Source organism: Elephas maximus, chromosome X, assembly GCF_024166365.1.
Source record: "Elephas maximus indicus isolate mEleMax1 chromosome X, mEleMax1 primary haplotype, whole genome shotgun sequence".
Classification (NCBI taxonomy): domain Eukaryota; kingdom Metazoa; phylum Chordata; class Mammalia; order Proboscidea; family Elephantidae; genus Elephas; species Elephas maximus.
The window spans coordinates 157,405,054-157,425,730 of NC_064846.1; the positions used below are offsets into that span (position 1 = coordinate 157,405,054).

Consider the following 20,677-nt stretch of genomic DNA (forward strand, 5'->3'; position numbering starts at 1 on the left):
CAGGTGTGGTGCGATGGATTGTTTTTATATGGTCTTGTAATCAAATGATTGGGTGGGACGATGGAAAGAAGGTGCTTGTGACCCACCAAGGGGATCGGACAGCTTGCTAATAATGCAAATAAGGTTCATGGCATCCTTATGGGGGTGGGACCATGCAAATAAAATGCATGGAACCATAATGAAGGGATTGATCAGTTTCGCCATCCCACTAGGCTTAAAATAAACCATTCTAGAGGCAGAAAGGGGGGAACCTCACTACCACCAAGAAAGAGGAGACTAGAGTGGAGCACATCCTTTGGACCTGGAGCTCCTGTGCTGAGAACCTCCTAGACCCAGGAGACAGAGACCTGTAACACCAGACACAGTGCAAGACGGCGAGAATCGGTGGAAAGTGCAGCATAGAACCAGCAGCAGCAGAACCAGGAGACTGGCAAGAGACAGCGCATTGGGCTTCCCAGCCTACAGAGCGAGAAAGCTGAGCTCCTTCAAGGAGCCTTGCTGGCAGAGTGGGGTATCCCCGGGCACTTACTGGCAGAGATAAAGAGCTTTGTGACGCTTGTCCAAGCAGGACAGAGGACTGCCTGTGTGCACAGCTGAGAAAGAGCTGTCCTGATCGAAGAACTGTATCCTGAGTCATTCCTGATCCTGAATTGTAACCTGTTATTTCCCTAATAAACTCCATAATTGTGAGTATGGTCTGTGAGTTTTGTGCAGCCACTGCAACAAATCATTGAACCCAGTAGAGAAGTAAAGAGTGCCATGGGAGGGAAGGCTGGTGTCAGAATCGGTAGGTAAAAAGGTTGGAGAGAAGACGTATGTCTGACCTCTGCCTCATAGGAATCAGCCTTGGGCTGCTGACCTTGATTCTCCTTCCTCCTCGTGAAGTTAGAAGAGTTCAGACACCCCCACCATCATGCCATTTTTTACACCAGGTAATTCTTCCCCACACTCAAGTTCAAGGAGCATTGCCCTAGTTTTCCTATTCCTATTTCCGGACAGCAGGACAACTATAGGTAAGCCTTTTAAAGTCCTCAGCCAGTCTTCTGATTTGAATAGCTTTTCTTTGAGTATCTTTTTTTTTTTAAATTATTGTAATAAAATACATATAACATAAAGTTTGCTGTTTTAACCATTTTTAAGTGTACAATTCAGTGACATTAATTACATTCACAGTGTTATGCAACCATCACCGCTGTTTATTTCCAAAAGTTTTTACCACCCCAAACAGAAACTCCGTACCCATTAAGCCATAACTTCCAATTCCGCCTGCCAACAACCCCGCCTTCCACCAACCCCTGGTAAACACTAATCTACTTTGGTCTGTAGGCATTTGCCTCTTCTAGATATTCCATATAAGTTGGATCATACAAGATTCGTCCTTTTGAATGGCTTTTTCATTTTATCCTACTTTCAAATCTTAAATATTATAACATAGGGCCCTTTACCTGAAACAAAAGTTCGGCAGTTCGATTCCACCCAGAAGCGCTCAGAAGAAAGGCTTGCAGATCTACTTCGGAAAAACCAGCCATTGAAAACCCTATGGAGCACGGTACTACTCTGACACACATGGGGTTGCCGTGAGTCGGAATCGATTTCACAGCAACTGGTGTGTATGGTATAAAGAGACGTGGCAACTAAGTGTGAGAGCTGACCCTCCACTGGAAATCTTCAGACCCCCTGTTACTCTCCAGTCCCCTCTCCTGCCACATACGCTGGGGGCAAAACACCAAACAGAAACAAACAAAAAAATCTTCATGCCCTGCGGCATCTTAGCAGCAGCTCAGGAAAAACATCGATCAGCAAAGAAGCAGTGGAGTCTTGGAAGCACGATCTTTACCCACGTTGTCTTTTGTCTTTAAACCAGTAGGACCCACAAGAACCAGAGTGCAGATGTAGGGTCAACAGCTGAACCATCCTTTTATGCTTGCTGGCATCTCCCTTTCTCATTTTTACTACCGTAGGCCCTGTGGGTAGAGCCCTGCTCCGTTGGCCTTCATGAGCTCCTAGGGAAGCCCCTCTCGGGTAAGTGTCTCCATTGTGAGACACTGTCAGACCGCCTCAAAGACATCATTTGGCCACTAGAACTTCTGCTGCCTGACAAGCATCCCCTCTGCCTCCTATGATAGATCTTAAAAGCAGTAGCATGCTTTTTGTGGTGCTACACAAGTCCCTTGAGCCTTTTTCCTATTATGGTTTTGATCCTGTGTCCAAATATCTTGCTATCATGTCCCTCAGGCAGACAGGAGACCAACTGTGTCAAGAGAATCCCTCTCCATTTAAAACAAAAAAACTTTTAACATTTTATTTGGAAATAATCTCAAACTAACAGAAATGTTACAATAAGAACTTCAGCCAATTTAACACTGATACAATACTTGTATAGTGAAACCTGCGAAAGCTGGAACTTTGCGTAACGTGGGAACCTGTCGGAGAAGGAAAACTAAAACATTTTCCGCTAATAGAGACCAAAAGAAAAGTGGTATGGCTGCACCCTGTCAGAGGCTGAAAACTTGCAAGACCTAGAAAAATCAGGCAGTCCCGTTGAGTTCCCACTCAAGGGTTTCACTGTTTCCAAACTACTGTCCATATTCCAGTTTGTCAATTGACCAAACAACGTCCTTTATTACAACACTTTTTCCTCTAATACTGGATCCAGTGGAGGGTCAGCTCTCACCTTTCATTGCCATGCCTCTTTACACCATTCACACCAGTTGCCGTGGAGTTGATTTGGATTCATGGCAACCCCATGTATGTCAGAGTAGAACTGTGCTCCACAGGGTTTTCAATGGCTGATTTTTTTGGAGATCTCCAGGCCTTTCTTCCAAGGCTCTTCTGGGTGGAATCAAACTGCCAACCTTTCGGTTAGCAGCACAGTACATTAACCATTTGCACCACCCAGGGACTTCCATGTCTCCTTAAACCAGTTGCCATCGAGTGGATTCTGACTCATCACGACCCTATAGGACAGAGTAGAGCTGCCCCATAGGGTTTCCAAGTCTGTAAATGTTTAGGAAGCTGATGGACACATCACCCTCCCACGGAGCAGCTGATGGGCTCAAACCGCTGACCTTCTGGTTAACAGCTGAGTGTTTAACCACTGCACCACCAGGGCTCCCTCGTGTCTCCTTAGCCTCCTTTAATCTGGAACCTCTTCACAGCCTTTGTCTTTTATGACATTAATACCTTAAAAGAATACAGTGCCTCCAGCCCTTTTTTAAAAAAATAGAACATTTCTCATTTGGGGTTTGCCTAATGTTTCCTCAAGATTTGAGTCAGGTATTGCATTCTCAGCCAAATACCGCATAGGTGGTGATGGACTTGTCTCAGGGTATTACAACTGAAGGCACAGGATGTCCACCTCCCCCTGGTTTATGTTTTGATTATCGGTTCAAGGTGTCTTCCAATTTCTCCACTGTAGTTACCTTCTCTCTTACGACATGAATAATGCCCCACCCCCAAGAAAGTCCACATTTTAATCCCTGGAAACTGTGGATGTTATTTTATACAGCAAGAGACTATGCAGACAGGATCAAGTTAAAGATCCTGAGATGGAGAGATCATCTAGATTATCTACGTGAGCCCAATGTAATCACAAAGGTTTTTATAAGAGGGACCCACGCAGGAGGAGACAGACAGAAGGCAATGTGCTGATGGAAGCAGAGAGATCAGATGATGCTACGCTGCTGGCTTTGAAGATGGAGAAAGGGGCCAGGAGCCAAGGAATGCAGGAGGCCTCTAGAAGCTGGAAACAGACTCTCCCCTAGAGCCTCCAGAAGGAAGGCAGTCATACTGACACCTTGATTTTAGTCCAGTGAGGCCTGTGTTGGACTTCTTACATATGTTAACTGTACAGTAATAAATTCATGTTTTATGCCACTAAACTTGTAGTAATTTGTTGGAGGGCAACAAGACATGAATACACAGCTCCTAAGCCATCTGGGGGATACTTTAAAGCTATGTAATATCAGGCTTCTCATCAAAATCCCCCCTAGATTTACCATCAACGGATGATTCCTGCCTGATCCAGTCTTCATTAGGATAGCCACAAAATGCTCACTTTTCCAACTCCAGCACTTCCTCTGTCATGAATGGAGGGGAGCAGTCAGAACCACTGAGCGAGAACCTACGTACGCCACCACCATAAATCATTAACCAACCCCCTATCCCTGCCTTCTTTAAAAGGTAAAACTGTTGTAGAACAAGGTCAAGAAAAAAGTATTTCCTAACAGGTGAAACAGTAGACTGGTGGTTCAGTGGCAGAATTCTCGCCTTCCATGCTGGTGACCTGGGTTCAATTCCAGCCAATGCACCTCATGCCCAGCCACCATCCATTCTTCAGTGCAGGCTTGCATGCTGCTATGATGCTGGACAGGCTTCAGCGGAGCTTCCGGGCTAAGACAAACTAGGAAGAAAGACCCAGTGGTCTACTTCTGAAAATCAGCAAATGAAAACCCTATGGATCACAACAGTCTGATGGGCAACTAATCATGGGAATGGCACAGGATCAGGTGGCATTTAGTTTTGTTGTGCATAAGGTCACCATGAGTCAGAGGCCAACAACAATAGGTGAACCAGCAACAATCTTAAATAACTTCAGGTTCAAAGCCAATGTCTAGAGACCTGTCCCTTGACAGTCTTTACTATCCTGGGCTTCCCATCTCTGGGAAATGGCATGGGGCAACACTGCCCTGTCTGGATATTGGAAGTCTTCTGTTAAAACACACCCAACTTGTTTGTTGTTGCTGTTGTCAGGTGCTGTTGAGTTGGTTCCGACTCATAGTAACGCCATGTACAACAGAACAAAACACTACCCAGTCCTGTACCATCCTAACAATTATTGCTATGTTTGAGCCCATCATTGCAGCCACTGCATCAATCCATCTCACTGAGGGTCTTCCTTTTTGGCCAACCTTTTACCTTACCAAGCATCATGCCCTTCTCCAGGGACTGGTGCCTCCTGATAACATGTCCAAAGTACATGAGATGAAGTCTCACCATCCTTGCTTCTAAGGATTCTGGCTGTGCTTCTTCTGAGACAGGCTTGTTCGTACTTCCAGCAGTCCATGGCATATTCGATGTTCTTTGCCAACACCATAACTCAAAGGCATCAATTCTTCTTCAGTCTTCCTTATTCATTGTCCAGCTTTCGCATGCATATGAAAGGATTGAAAACACCATGGCTTGGGTCAGGTGCACCTTAGTCCTCAAGGTAACATCTTTGCTTTTTAACACTTTAGTCTTTTGCACATTTACCCAATGCAATATATCGTTTGGTTTTTTGACTGCTGCTTCCATGGGCATTGGCTGTGGATCCAAGTAAAATGAAATCCTTGACAACTTCACTCTTTTCTCCATTTATCATGATGTTGCTTACTGGTCCAGTTGTGAGGATTTCTGTTTCCTTTATGTTGATGTGTAATCCATATTGAAAGCTGCGGTCTTTGATCTTCATCAGTAAGTGCTTCAAGTCCTCTTACTTTCACAGCAAGCAAGGTTGTGTCATCTGCATGACACAGGTTGTTAATGAGTCTTCTTCCAATCCTGACGCCACATTCTTCATATAGTCTAGCTTCTCGGATTACTTGTTCAGCATAGAGATTGAATAAATATGTTTAGCCTGCTTCTTTCCAGGAGAGCCCCGACTCATTTATTCTGTTACGTTCCTGTGCAGAGCTGCACAGAAAGGGCCCTATTCCCTAATGCTTCATCATAAAGAAACAGCTCACTGAAATGATCACATCGTTGCTTGTTGCACAGGAAAGCTGTCTGCATTAATGAGCCAGGCAGGGCATCTGTGGGACCCCCAGACACAGGAGACAAGTACACCTGTCCAGTCACATTTATCATCCGACTTCCAAGGGAAATCACATCCAAGAATACTCAAGTAGCTCTCCAAAAGCACTGGGCTGTTTCCTGTCCATGTTCTATTTCTCGTTTTTTTTAAATAATGAATAAAGCATAAATCAGTGGAATGACTGCATCAGGTAATTGAGATTTTAAATGGTTCTGGCTGAGAAGAACTGAGCTGCCAGAATAGATTTGAGGTTCTGACAGAAGGGTGAAGGGACTTGCCTCCCCTACCCCACCACACAACTACAATGAAACAATGGGAAGTAAACACTGTAGGTCAGGGGTTCTTAACCTGAGGTGCATGGACAGAACTCTATGCGTCCGTAAACCGGATGGGAAAACTGTCTTTATTTTCACTCACCTGTAATGAAACTCAGCATTTCTTTTAACCCTGAAGGTAGCTTGCTTTTCATTTCAGTTGCTGCAGAACTTTTATTTATGCTTATTACTACTTCAAAATTATGGTATTCAACCCACTACTAGAGCCAGCTATGCAACAAGCTAATAAAGAAGCACAAATATTAAATCATAAATTTTTGAAAAACAATATAACTTATTTCCTTTTAATTGTGTCTATTTTATGTATTAAAAAGCATGTTTCTGAGAAGGGGCTCATGGTCCCATGTCACCAGGCTGTTGAAGGGGTTCAAGGTACAAAAAAGGGTAAGAACTCCTGATGCAGGTGTTCATATTAGAAATTTAGAACGCTCAATCCTAGACTCAAATTTTTATTAGCCACAGGACCTTCAGGCACAGTTCCAACTTTGACTGCTGGCCTACCCAGTAATATTACCATCTAATTCACAAAGCTTTTTAAGACTGAGCAAGATAATGTAAATGAAAGTGGTTTATTAACCAAAAACACAGCAATTCAACAGATTATTTGGTACAAAGATACTCAGTGACAGGGTGATAGAGGGAGGGGAAGGATTTCTTCAAGGCCACATAGAAACCCATATATAATAACTATCAAATACTGCTGCCCAACTGACCTACAGATCAGTGTCACTCAAAGTGCAGCTTCATGACATGGTAAGGAGCTTGCACCAGAATGTAAATCAATGTACTGCTTCCTTCGTTGAGAAAGTCTTGCTATGAAAAAAAAGTTCAGCTTAGAAAACAAACAACTGGTTGATGGACCACACTTTCAGTAGACTGCTCTAGAGTCTTGAATATAGGGGAATGATATATGACAACATACACACACACTACAGTTTTGCCCTCTCCCCCAGGAGTCATGGAAACAGAATAAAACTTACCAATTTACTGGAAATCCCAAAAGCAAATCAATAACTACGGTAATTGGAAACAGTTGCTAGGGGCGCCAGTGCAAGACAGACAGTAGACAAAAATCAAACTCTTACATGGCAATAGTTGACACAAGCAAAAAAGTGGCTATTCAATTGCACGGGAAGTAATAACACATCTTCATTTTAACATCGGCACTGCTGCAGCCCGATAAAAACACTGTCAACACCGCCTCCCTCCAGCCCAGTCAGATCACCATTAATCAAGTTTTTAAAATATTCACATTTCTAGTAGAAAGCAGCATTTCATTCTTTTTAATAAACCAATTCTTAATTATCTGCTAATGTGCTGAAGGGAATTTAAACTACGGCCATATTTGTCCTTAATTTAAAAGCAGCCACAGGTTTTTTTTTTTTTTATATATATAGGTTACTACAGTCTATTCCATTTTAATTATAAAGGCTACTAGGAATTTTAAAGTTAACACTATACCCACTAAAGTAAAACAACAGTCCTTAGATCATACAGCATTTCTTTAAAATGCATCTTATAACATTTCCTTAAAACGCAGCAAAAACAGAGATTGTTTTTAGTTATCAGAGCTCAGTCCGCACGCCCTTTTTTTAAAAAAAACACTTACAAGGGTGTTCCAAGCAATCAGACATCACCCTTTCTCCAATATTATGAAATCAGTGGACTCTGAAGTCACTATTATCACCCAAAATAAAAATTATTCATTTTGTTCCCATTGTTCTCCTTCCCCTGCACCACATCCCTTATTCTCTCCTGAGTGTGTCTTCCGTGGTTTGGCACAAACTCATCTGCCTCATTTCTAACTCTCTGATCTTAGCAACAACTGTGTGTCACCAGACTTGTGGCTTTATTGCCTCAGAATCAAGCTAGTCTCCAAGCATAAAACTATGTCCACATATTGGTAACACCGTATTTGGATAGCAAATGTACTTCGCTTCTTTTCAAAAAATGGGGGGGGGTATGCCCTGATTCTATTAACCCAAAACAGTGTTCTAACAGTAATGGTAGTATTATTTGAAATCTCACACACCACACCGAGCTCTGGCAAAGCATTATAGAAGAGTTGGTAGGGGCAGGGAAGGTTCATAATGTCAGCCAATGCCATTTTTAACCTACATGCACAAGAAAAACATTTGTTACGAGCCTAACAATGACTGCGAGGATGGTGTCAGACAAGTGTTTCCTTCTGTTGTACACAGGGTTGCTATGAGTTGGAACCGACTTGATGGCACCTAACAACAACAGTTCAAACATACTGACTCCAATTCCTTTTGTTCTTAGTTATTAATTGTTCCTTCTTCCCTACCAATACAAAAAATAAAAAGAAGAGGAGGAAGAGGAAAAAAAAAAAAAAAAGTAGGCAAACACTCATTTTTTTTAAAGAATATGTGTTACATACCTTGACCCAACCTTAGGAGAAAGAATGTTCTGCATTGATACTAATTTTATCTCAAAATGGACACTATTTCATTCTTAATGCTTTTCCTACAGCAAATTCATCATAAATTAACTCATTCCACTGACACTATGAAAACAACAGAATCCAGTGATATCCTTCTAACAATCCAAGTCACTAGAACCTCGTCTTTGATGTGGATTATTACCCACAAAGACAAGGCCAAGCTGTTAGTTCTATGCATTTCCTTGAGTTTTCAAGTAGCTCTTGTTGCCCAGGGCCTCTCTACGAAGTCTTATCACATACCTGTGCATCCAAGAATTTTCTCAAAAAGCTTCATAGCAGCTATCCAAAATGAATTTTTATTTCCACATCTCATACACCAGTAAGTGTGGGAGTAGATATAAGCTTCTGACTTTCAACTTTAGAAGGCGGCACATTCTTTCACTATCCTCAGGTCAATTTTATAATGAAGAACTGGTGAATGTAACAGGTTGTGTATCATTTACCAGGGTGGTAAATGAAGTCATTACTACTGCTCAGAAAAGGCCCCAAGACCATTCTGCTATGGAGAGGTAATGACACTGGGTGATACAATAGAACTAAAAAAAGACCAGGAGATACCTGTGTTCTATGAGAGCGAAGCGAGATACAGGACCAGGCTGAAATAAAAACAACGGAACACGTGAATTTTTTTTTTTTTTTACCTTTAATGGGAGCAATGCTATTCATTTTTTTAACTCTCTTTCATAAGCACCAAATCTTAATAACTAAGTCGATTTTTTTTTTTTTTAAAGAAACACAATCAAGAACTTTTCTCAGGAACAAAACAATGATGCTTATTCCTCCAAACAACCAAATTGAAAGTCTACCAAAAGCAAAACAAAAACGAAAAAGCCCACAGAAATAAAAAGTAACAAAAATCACATTCTAGGGGTTCAGTGCAAGTAGCAGCCTTGAGTGTGCTGCCAGATCATCTTTACGCTGACTTTGAAAAAAATAACACCCTAGCGCATCAAAATATACATTTTCCATTTGCTTTTTTAAATTAAAAATAATAATAATTAAAAAAAAATCCTTAAGGAATTCACAATCAATTGCCTGACTCATTCCGATGTCATCTGAGCATGTAAAGGTCAAGATGGCTATTTGCAGCACACGTGATAGGTGATACTCATCTTCAAGGCTTAGTCTTCTTCCACACAGTGTAAAATACCCACCTGGACAAGGAGTCAAGGCATAAAAGCAGGTAATTCCAGGAAGAACCGGCAGAACTTTAAATTTGTTTTCTCACCTACAACCTGGAAGACGGATAGAAATCTTCCTGACTTAGAGGACTGGGGTCACCTTTGTAGCCTGGGATGCCCATCACCTGTGATGTTCAAATGGGGGCTGGATGGACAAGAGGCTGGAGACACGAAAATATTCTATCAGGTAACACTACTGCTTCCACAGTCTCTAAAGAGTTTTAGGGGATTAATATGAGATGGGGGGGAGGAGGGAGGGACAGAGAGAGGTGGGAGTGAGAAAGGGAGGGGCAGAGGTGGGGGCAAGAAGGGAGGGAGAAGGGAGGATAGAAAGAAGAAAGGGGGAAGGGAGAGGAAGAGAGGGAGGGAGAAGTGGAGGGGCTGGAAAGGGAGGAAGGAAGGAGCAGGGTAACCAGAGGGAGGAAGCCTTTTCTCCAAATGTTACTAACTGGTTCCTAAAAAATCTCTGAACATACAAACACAGACCTGACTGGAAAAAGTGGATGGTTGGTGGGGGGCACAGAAGACCAGGGAAGCCTACCAAGCAGAAAGTACACCACTCAACACACTGAAGACCTAAGGGGCTTCTTCAGGACAGGTGCCTCCACAGTTGTCTGTCACAACCTGTCCCAGGCTCTTGGGAACAGTGTCACTGCAGCCCCCGCAGTCACAGAATCTCCCTGGACAGTAATGACAACTGCCTGCCCACCATTCCGAGGGAGCAGATAAGGATGCTTTTGTCTGTATTAACATAGTCCGCATATTAGAAGGAAACCCAAACCAAACCCACTGCCATCGAGTTGATTCCGACTCATAGCGACACTGTAGGACAGAGTAGAACTGCCCCATAGAGTTTCCAAGGAGTGCCTGGCAGATTCGAACTGCCGACCTCTTGGTTAGCAGCCATAGCTCTTAACCACTACGCCACCAGGGTTTCCTCAGAAGAAGGAAGCACATTATAAAATTTTCAATGAACACACATTTCAGTTTCTCTCTAGGTTCCTTTCTTATTTCTCTGGACTAGCTTTACTAAGGGGAACTACTGCAGAACAAACACAAAAGTGAAGCCCTCGGAGTCCCAGTGTTATTTTTAGCTGTTGATTTCTACTGGAAATTAGGATGAAGTGAAGTGCAGAAATTAACAATAAAGTAGGATAATTTTAATATTAAAAGAGAATGAGTGTCTTCATACATTTAGCCTGCTACACGTTAGGTGGTGTCTTAGACCAAAAAATACCCTCAAACCAAACCAGCTGCCATTGAGTAAATTCCAACTCATGACGACCCCGCGTGCTTGGGTGGCTCAAATGGTTAAGCACTCAGCTACTAACGGAAAAGTTGGTGGTTCAAACCCACCCAAAGGTACAGTGGAAGAAAGGCCGGGCAACCTGCTTCTGAAAGGTCATGAAAACCTACGGAAGAGTTCTCTTCAACACATGAGGTCACCATGAGTTCTAGACCAGGGTTTCTCAATGTTTTCATGAACACATACTTCCTCTGGAGAGCTTTTTAAAACACAGATTTGCTGGGCCTTACCTCCAGTGTTCTGATTCAGTAGGTCTGGGGTAGGGGTTTGAGAATTTGCATCTCTCAGAAGTTCCCAAGTGAAGCTGCTGATCTGGAGACCAACTGTGAGAACCATAGCCTTAGACTACCGGTGCTCAATCATGAAAACCACCTGGGAGTGGTTACAACTCCTAATGGGAGGCCACACCCCAGAATCAGAGGGTGGGACCCAGGAATCAGCTTTTTTAACACTCCCAGGGGATTCCAACGTGCAGCCAATTTTGAGAACAGAAGCTTTATATACTAGAGAGTCAATTCCTTTTATTGCTGAAATTTACAGCTTTAAACTGGTTTAGGATTTACTAGAGTGTTCTGATCTGGCAACACAATCTCACACTCAAAGGATACAATTCCAAGTATGAAGGGACACAGACGATCTCCTTGGAGAATTCCACAGGACAATACAGGCGCCCGAGCTGTTCTTCATAGAGCGACAGGGCTTCTGTCAAATTGACACAGTTCCCCTAAATCAAAGAGAGAAAACCAAACAATGGCATTCTTGAATCCTACTGAGTGTCACGCTCATTTGAAGTTCTTTAATAAAGGAGAACAATTCTAGCTTTAGATAAAAGTTCATCTCTGAAAATGAGATAAGGCCTCTGTACTTCCACAAATTGCATTTAATTCTATTTATAGGCCTATTAGCTCATTATCCCTCCACCTCATCTACCAAGCCATTTCAAATTATTAAGAGTATGAAGCATCAGCAAGCGGTCAGACCAATTTCTCATTAGTGACATAATCGTTATCGACATCCTGCAATTACTGTAAGAGTCATACACATAACCCACTCAAAATAAGTTTTCCCACTAACAACCACCACTGGGTTGAGGATGAAGTACTGGAAAGATAACGGTCTTGATTTCTGGAATGGTTTAAACTACAACCTCCTATTCACACTTCACACTTTCCCCAAAATCTGTGATGGATTTGAAGGCACAAGAGAACAAAAGTTTCCTCAGGACATTCCCCAGTTCCACTCTTCTATCAAAAACTCTCTCTTGACTTCATTCATTGTTCTAACCTTTCTGTAGGCTTGAAAATTTCCTTAAGTTAAAAAAGCAATCACCATACAAAATGCTGTATTTCACCTAACCTTAGGTGCACTGGTTAAGACCTTGGCTGCTAACCAAAAGGTTGGCAATTCAAATCCACCAGCCGCTCCTTGGAAACCCTATGGGCAGTTCTACTCTGTCCTATAGGGTTGCTATGTGTAGGTCGGAAACGACTTGCCAGCAATGGGTTATTATTTTTTTTTTTTAAATAAGACCAAGTGTTTTTCTCCACCGTATGATAAGCAACATTCCACCAGGAGAGAAAATGCTACTCATCCTTAAAAAAAACAAAAACATAGGTGCATGAAGTACCCCAATCATGTTTACGTGTATCTTTTCCTGTTTTTCTTCAAGTAAGTGGTAAGCACTCACCCCACCTCACTCCCCCCAAAAAAACAAAACACGCTGGTGTGTCCCAAGGAATGCCAGTACCCACAAAAACTCTCTAAAAAAGTGTTCAATGCACAAGTAAGTGCCGACTTTTAACTATTCCCATTGACCTGGTATGCCTTTCTTGCCACCACTTTTTCAGCCTCCCCAGCAGCTAGGGGTGGTCAATGAGATAATAATGAAAGGCAGCTGGGGGCTACTGGGAACGCTTTTGATTCTGGACAATGAAGGATAGACAGTGACCCTGCCCCTTCAATATTCTTCCAGCCTATAACCTAGTATGACATTTGGAGCTGCAGCAGCCATTCTAAGACCAAGAAGAAAAAGTGAAGAATATCAGAGATGCTGGACAAGACATAGTAGAGCTATTAAAATGATATACTATCAATCTGCCTGGCTCTAGAGCAATGCTTCTCAAATTCTAATGTGCGTATGAATCACGCGGGATCTTGTTAGAATGCAGATTTTCATTTGGTAGGTCTGGGGTACAGTTTATCATCATTTTAGCACAATTTTTCCCACAGGAGTTTTCCTAACAAATGTAGAAAACAAGATGAGTCTTTAACACCACTTATTTCCTCTCAACATCTGAAGTTTTTAACCTTTGGAATAACCAAACCCATTGCGGTCCAATCAATTCTGACTCACAGCAACCCTATAGGGCAGAGTAGAACTGGCCCATAGAGTTTCCAAGGCTGTTATCTTTACCAAAGCAGACTGCCACATCTTTCTCCCATGGAGCAGCTGGTGGGTTCAAACAGATGGCCTTTTGATTAGCAGCCAAGTGCTTAACCACTGCATCACCAGGGCTCCTTAACATTTGGAAGACTAATGAATATACAGAAGATGCCATCTCTTCTTAAGAACTTTATTATCTATTTGCCTCAAAATAGTCAAGTACAATGTAAGAGGAAGACTATTTACAAATGAAGACAGTCTGTGATGTAAGCACTTCTGAGAATGGCATTTCAAAACCAACCAACCAGTCATGTGCAAGAGGGTAGAAAGAACTATTCCAAGACCGGCCTTGGTGGTTTTAACTTAGCACAGTCACTCAGCATGATGTCGTCCTTCAGTGCCAGCCTGTCTAGTAACCCATCATCTAGGGGCCTGCAGTGGGATCTGGCCAAAGTGCCCTTCACCAGCATATAATTTGGTTTCAACATCAAGTTCACCATGAGAGCATATAAACAGCACACGTGTAATTTAAATTCACAAATAGAAAATACTGCTTGGTTGTTTTTAGAACACATCACCACTAGGGAAGCTATAGAATGGAAATACCACCAAGGTGCACAGTTAGATGGTCTTCCTTGTCATCTTAAAATTGACACCACTCTCTCTCTTTGTAGAGGGTCTATGGGAGGATCTCCTTACAGAGAATGCGGTAAGGAAATAGGAAAGTTTCGGTTTGTTCTTTTCCAAGATTGTCAAAAAGCAGTTTAAAAAAGAAAACTCACCACAAATGGAGAACTACCCAAAAAAAGTAATGTGATACATTTCACTTTTCCTGTGTATTTTAAATGGAACAAACGGCATTTGTCTTTTTCATAAGGCACATGGGAAAAGTGGGACAAAAATCTAATAGCAAAGAATTAAGTGCCTATTATGGATGAGAAGAAGGGAATAATGGGGCGATGGGAGCCCTGGGGGCACAGTGGTTAAGGGCTCGGGCTGCTAACCAAAAGGTTGGCAGTTCAAATCCACCAGCTGCTCCTTGGAAACTGTATGGGGCAGTTCTACTCTATCCTATAGGGCCACTTGACAGCAATGGGTTTGGTTTTTTGGTTTGGGTGGAGGGGGGCACACTTAGGGGTTAAGTCGGTAGCTTTGGTTCGCCTAGAAAGGTCTCCTCACCCCATGTTAGATGTGGGCAGGTGGCTCCTGCTTTTTGATTTCACAGATTTCTGTATTGTTTGCATCTTCTAAACTTAGTTAAACAGTTAGCATGTATTATTTCTGTAATATAAGAAAAACAGGCACAGAAGAATATATCCCTAATGACACCATTTTTATCAAGTTCAAAAGCAAGCAAAACTATGCAATATAATGATTTAGGAAATCACACATATGTGAAACATCCACAAAGAAAAGCAGAGAATACTACAAAAAATAACACTAAGAATGGTTACTTCCGCAAGATAGGCAAGGGCCAGGGAGGAATCTAGACACGTCAACAGCACCGGTAATGTTCCAGAGTTCTCAAGTTGGGTAGTGGAGTCAGGGGTTCACTAGTATTTTGCAGCCATGTATGTTAAAAAAAAAAAAAAAAAAAAAGTACATCTTTTTGTATGTGTCAGATAACCTACAGTGTTTTTAAATGGGGGAGAGGAGAGGCCAAGTCCCAGGATCTGCCTCCTAGCGATTCTGCCTGGAACATTCTGCTGGCCGCCAGCCATCCGGGACGCTTTCCCCAGCCTCAGGGCAAGCTGACAAGGCTGCCCTGAAGCAGCCATGGTGACAACAGTGACATCATGAACTGGCCACTGTGATGCAAGCCATTTTTGGTGGGACCATTTAGTTTTTGTAAATCACCAATTAACAGGCCAAACGACACTCTCATCCTGTCATTGACCTTAACTCCAGTGCCAAGCTACATGCTCGGGGAAGGGGGCTAGAGTGGCAAGAATCAAGGGCATATTGCCTGGCAGGTTAAAACAAATACACTGTGGCAACCACATCAATGCGTCCCTAGTCAAACCACCCTGCTTCTCAACTACTGCTTCCTCAAAGGCCTAAGCTCCTTGGTCTGTATGAATCTCCTCATGTGGCACCATTCAACCACCAAATATACTGTGGGATCCCTGGGTGTCAGAAAATGAGATAACCTTGTTTCCAACTGTAATGAATGCTGGGAAAGGAAACACGTCTTCAAATATCTTCTGTACAATTCCTAGAAACCAGCACAGCCCAGGGCATGATACTTGTGATTCTGAGTAGAAGTGGCCCGGCAAAGCCTAGGTATCGAAGCCGGATCGTTAATACTGACAAATGGGCTGTGGTGGTCTCTCAAGCAAGCATTTCTATTAGTCTTCAATGCTAAGACAGCGGTTCCCCATAAAAGGCAGTCTACCAGGCAGATAGATATTCAGGACAAAAGAAAACGGTCACGCTTCCTTTCTAACTCCACCTGTTGTCTATTACAAACTGACTGATTTGCAGTAGATTCACATTTTTTTCAGTCTCTTTTGGTTAAAGATCCCGGAGCCTCAAACTCTTCCCTGACTTAAGCTGCGTGAAATTTCCTTCTATTTGCAGAAATGTAAGAAAAAACAAATTCTTTGGTTATACTCTACTCTGAGAAATACCCACTTATTAAAAAACTGACTCACTGAACTGAGTTGCTTTTACAACAAGAAGAATCCTTCATTTGAGTAGGTTTCATTGTAGATTTCCTTTAAAGCAGGGGTCAGCGAACCTTTACTGCCAGGTAGTATTTAAGGCTTCGCAGTCCATACAGTCTCTGCTGCAGGTACTTAATTCTGCTGTTGTAACATGAAAGCTGCCACAGGTAGTATGTACACAAATGGGTGTCGCTGTGTGCCAATAAAACTTTATTTACAATAAGTGGGGGAGTGGAGAGGCAGATTTGGCTTGTAGTTTGTAGACCCCTGCTTTAGAGTCAAGGCTAGAATGTGTGTTTTGGGTTTTTTTTAATTAGTTCTAAACATCAGCAGAAAATAATCCAGTAAAATAAAAAGTTCTCGACAATCACCAAGATTAATACCCAAAAGGAAAAATGAGAAACATGGGCAAAGGGCAAAGACAGACAAAAGAGGACTCACAAAAGAAATTCAAATGGCCAGTAGGCTGATGAAATGCTCCACATTACTAAATAACAAATGTAAATCAAGGCAAGATCATCTTTCCACCAAAGATTTTAGAAGGGCACCACCCAGTGTGCGTTCTTGAGAATGCACTGAAACAGACACCCACCACCGTGGTGGGCCTTTGTGTGCTACGGGCACACTGAAACCCTCACACCTGGTACACTCCACAGCCCGCCAATTTCACCATAGTCTTGTGCTTTAGATTCCCCCGAAACCTAAATGTTTATGTACATGCATACTTATCACAGTGCTATGTGCCTACAGCAAGACACTTAAAGGTCTAACAAAAAGAGATGTATTAAAATACAGGCAGTCCCCAGGTCACCAAGGAGATCCATTCCTGAGTATGTCTTTAAGAATTTGTAGTGAAGTCGGAACAGGTGCACAGGGCTCTTATGTAGCCTTACTTCAGTGCAAGAGGATCCCCGGTGGCATAGTGGTTAAGAGCTACAGCTGCTAACCAAAAGGTCAGCAGTTTGAATCCACCAGGTGCTCCTTGGAAACCCTATAGGGCAGACCTACTCTGTCCTATAGGGTCTCTATGAGTCGGAATTGACTCGACGGCAGTGAGTTTGGTTCTGGTTTGGGGGCAACAAAAGGCCTGAAACCTTTTCAATGATTTAAAAGCTGCACGCGCAGCAAGTGAAGGCGACTGTGATGAAGAAAGTGTTGAGAGTAGGGGTTGGCTCCATCAGCAGGGGTTGGTTCAGTCATTTCAAAGTGAGGGCAAATTTACACAACATTCAAGGGCAAGTCTGAGTTGTCTATATGGCCTCCAGATAAAGAATGGTCAGTTTCTGAAAAATGGCACGTGCAAATCCTTCCAATGCATCACGATATAAAAAGCAGCACAGAAACAGTGAACACAATCCCAGATTTGCAGAAATTCTTCTTTCCCTATGCAAAATTTGCTTTGTTCTTTGGTGTAAGTTTTCATGTTTTATCAACGAAGATGTATCACATTGACCATTGTTTTTGAAAGTCAAAGGGGAGAGTGACAGGATTTATTTGCAAAAATTGTATTATAAAAACTTTTCCAAAAATCATGCCCTGGTGGGACAATGAAAGAAGTAACATTTATTTAAGCATCTATAAACCAGATACCCGTTTATACCCTTTCCACACTATCATCACAAGAGCAACATAAAATTGGTATCATCCGTGTTTTATGATGTGGGAAACTTAGGCTCTTGGGCATTTCAACCAACCTGATTTGTCAGGAGTCAGCCCACGGCTGGCTGCCTGTTTTTGTAAATAAAGTTTTATCGAAACACAGATATGCCCAATCATTTACGTACTGTCTACAACTGGTTTTGTGCTACAATAGCACAGTCGAGTAGGTGCAACGGAGACTATATGGCACCCAAAGTCAAAAATACTTACAAACTCGCCCTTAACAGAAAACATATGGCAACTGCTGATCTTCCCCCACACTGCTGAACTGTCTAAAAGCACATGTCCCAGCACCCTGTTCCCCTAAATGGCTGCTGGGTTAATCTGCCAAGACTATGCTCTTGCACAGGCTCTGGTAGGCAGAAAAGAAGCCACTCCTCCCCAGTGGCAGTTGCAGGCAGATGTGAGGGTTGCAGAGCTGTCCTGTTGAGCTCCTTGAATCACCTACTGTAGTACTGCAGAGACTTCCCAGACAGTCCAGACTCGCGTAGCCTCAGAGAGTTCTTCAGAAATCACCGAGATCATTAGTGGCTGATTCCATGACCTTCACTGCCCCAGCCCTCCCAAGCATGGCTTATGTCTTTCATTTTCTGTATTAAAACCCTTCCCACTTAAAATACCTGAGGAGCTTTCTCGTTCTTGACTGATACACCCATTAAGGAAAGCAAGTGTTTGAGGTCACCTGAACAGTTGCATTCTCAGACACTTGTTGACCAATTTCTGGAAAATATTAAGTATAGATCACTTCATAATATGAAAAAAGATACAGTGGAATGGAATCCCTATCACACCTCTCTGAAAAGGGAAGGGACAGACATCCTACCGCAGAGAGCGGAGACGCTGATCTGCAAAGGGCACCCTATTCGTCCTGCACAATCAGCTTGCAGTCACCAGAGTGGCACACACATCCCTGCGTCCAAGCCTCTGAGATCCCATTTTCTTGGAATGCCTTTCCTTGCTCCTTGTTCACCTTCAGGGTTCAGTTCAAGTAGCTCCCCTGGGTGGTCCCCTCTTAACTGCTCCTTCCCTCCTGCCCCCAGCATAGTCTCAAAAGTCCTTCTGCGATGCTTTGTTAATATGGATCCTCAGCCATTGAACTTGACAGTCGTCTGTTGCCCTACGAGCTTCCCAGCCGTTTCACTAAGCACAAGGTCCACGATTAACCGCCGTGTGTCCGCATCTCTTGCGTGCAGGGGAAGGGGAGGAAAACAAGATAGGCTGGGGCCTGATTCAAGGTCTCTCAGAGTTGCTAAGCTGTTTTCAGCATCAACCTCTGATCTTATAAAATGTCTAGGATAGGGTCAGCTTGCAAATGCTTTCTCGGGAAAATAAGGTTAAGGCCTCTACCTGTTTTTGACATTTAAATATATTAATGCTTTATACCACTGAAACACCACCAGCCTCTTAAGAGGCTTCCTAGAGAATGAGAAAAACGCTGCAGTTTATCTCCATCTGGTGGCAGCAGCTCATACTACAGCCAAAGCCCACGCTTCGTAAACAGGCTTTTGAATTGAACAGTGGTGATTCAGTGGTAGAATTCTCGCCTTCCATGAGGGAGACCTGGGTTCAATTCCCAGCCACTGCACGTCATTGTGCAACCCCCACTCCTGTGTCAGTAGAGGCCTGCATGTTGCTATGATGCTGAACAGGTTTCAGCAGAGCTTCCAGACTAAGATGGACTAGGAAGAAAGGCCTGGTGATCTAATTCTGAAAATCAGCCAGTGAAAACCCTATCGATCACAATGGTCCAATCTGCAACCCATTATAGCATTTCTGTTCCATTGTGCACGGGGTATCTATGAGTTGGGGGCTGACTCAATGGCAGCTAACAACAACAGAGAATGAGAAAAACAGCGCAATGTGTCTTCACTAGTGGCAGGAGCCCATGCTATAGCCAAAGCCCATGTTGATAAATGGGTTTCTCAATTAAGGAAATCTTTTTTTTTTTTTTCCTAGAGAACAAACAAGGAAAAATAAAATCACAATCTCTGTCTCCATCTGGTGGTAGCAGCTCATACTACAGCCAAACCCTGATGTTCCGAAGAAATCAAGAGAACAGGACACAATAAAAATAAAAAAAAAATTTTTTTTTTTTTTACTTCGTTAATTCCCAACAGGTCAGCTACTGACAAACGTGTTCCTTAAAAGAACGTAATTCAATTATGCTGTCCTATTCCTAACAGACAGAAATATCAAGATACACGCATCAAATTTCAAAATATAAAATTCTTATTGAGAGTTTTTGGAAAGGAAACACACGGTCAGGGAGCCTACCTGTGTAAAATATTTCCCATCCTGTTTCAATACTTTCATTGAAAGGTCAAGAATCAGTCTGAGAAACTCCCATGTGGAATCTGGATGTATAAAATAGAAAATAAGTTTAAGGTTTATAAACGTGGGTTTGCATGCATCAAAAGCAACATCTAAAGTCAAGCATTCACAGTAATAACTCAAAAATACCAAAACAAATAAATAATAGCCCTGTCCTGAGCATTGTGCTCTTTTCAGATCTATCCATATGGGATCAAACTGACAACAGCACCTCAAAAGATCAGATAGGAACCTCAGGGGGCAACGAGTTTCTGTTAATGGGGGAGGAACAACTCAGAAAAGGAGGGTGAGAATGGCTGCACAACTCGAAGAATGTCATCAGTGTCACTGAATCATACACGGAGAAACTTAAATGGGTGTGTGTTTTGCTGTGTGTATTTTCAACAACAAAATAAATACAATTTTAAAATAAATAGCCATGAGTTATTGCAATCATTTAGAGGCAGAGTAGGAATTAAAGCCAGATCCCAATCCAGCAACCTTCCTACTATAGGTTTCATTTTAACTACCTTTAAAAGAAGAGGAAATTTAACTAGACATTCTCTAAGATTCCTTCAC

General features: G+C 42.5%; 1 protein-coding gene across 1 annotated transcript in view; it reads right to left on the reverse strand.

Moving 5' to 3' along the window:
* Positions 1–9,226: 9,226 nt before the first annotated feature.
* Positions 9,227–20,677, reverse strand: part of SMS (spermine synthase) — a 62,264-nt gene continuing 50,813 nt past the window's right edge. The window contains exons 9-11 of the mRNA XM_049871411.1: positions 20,063–20,142; positions 11,689–11,804; positions 9,227–9,747 (exon numbers count right to left, since the gene is read on the reverse strand). Coding sequence (XP_049727368.1) covers positions 9,708–9,747; positions 11,689–11,804; positions 20,063–20,142 — 236 coding nt within the window. The 3' untranslated portion in view covers positions 9,227–9,707. The remainder of the gene's footprint in view (positions 9,748–11,688; positions 11,805–20,062; positions 20,143–20,677) is intronic.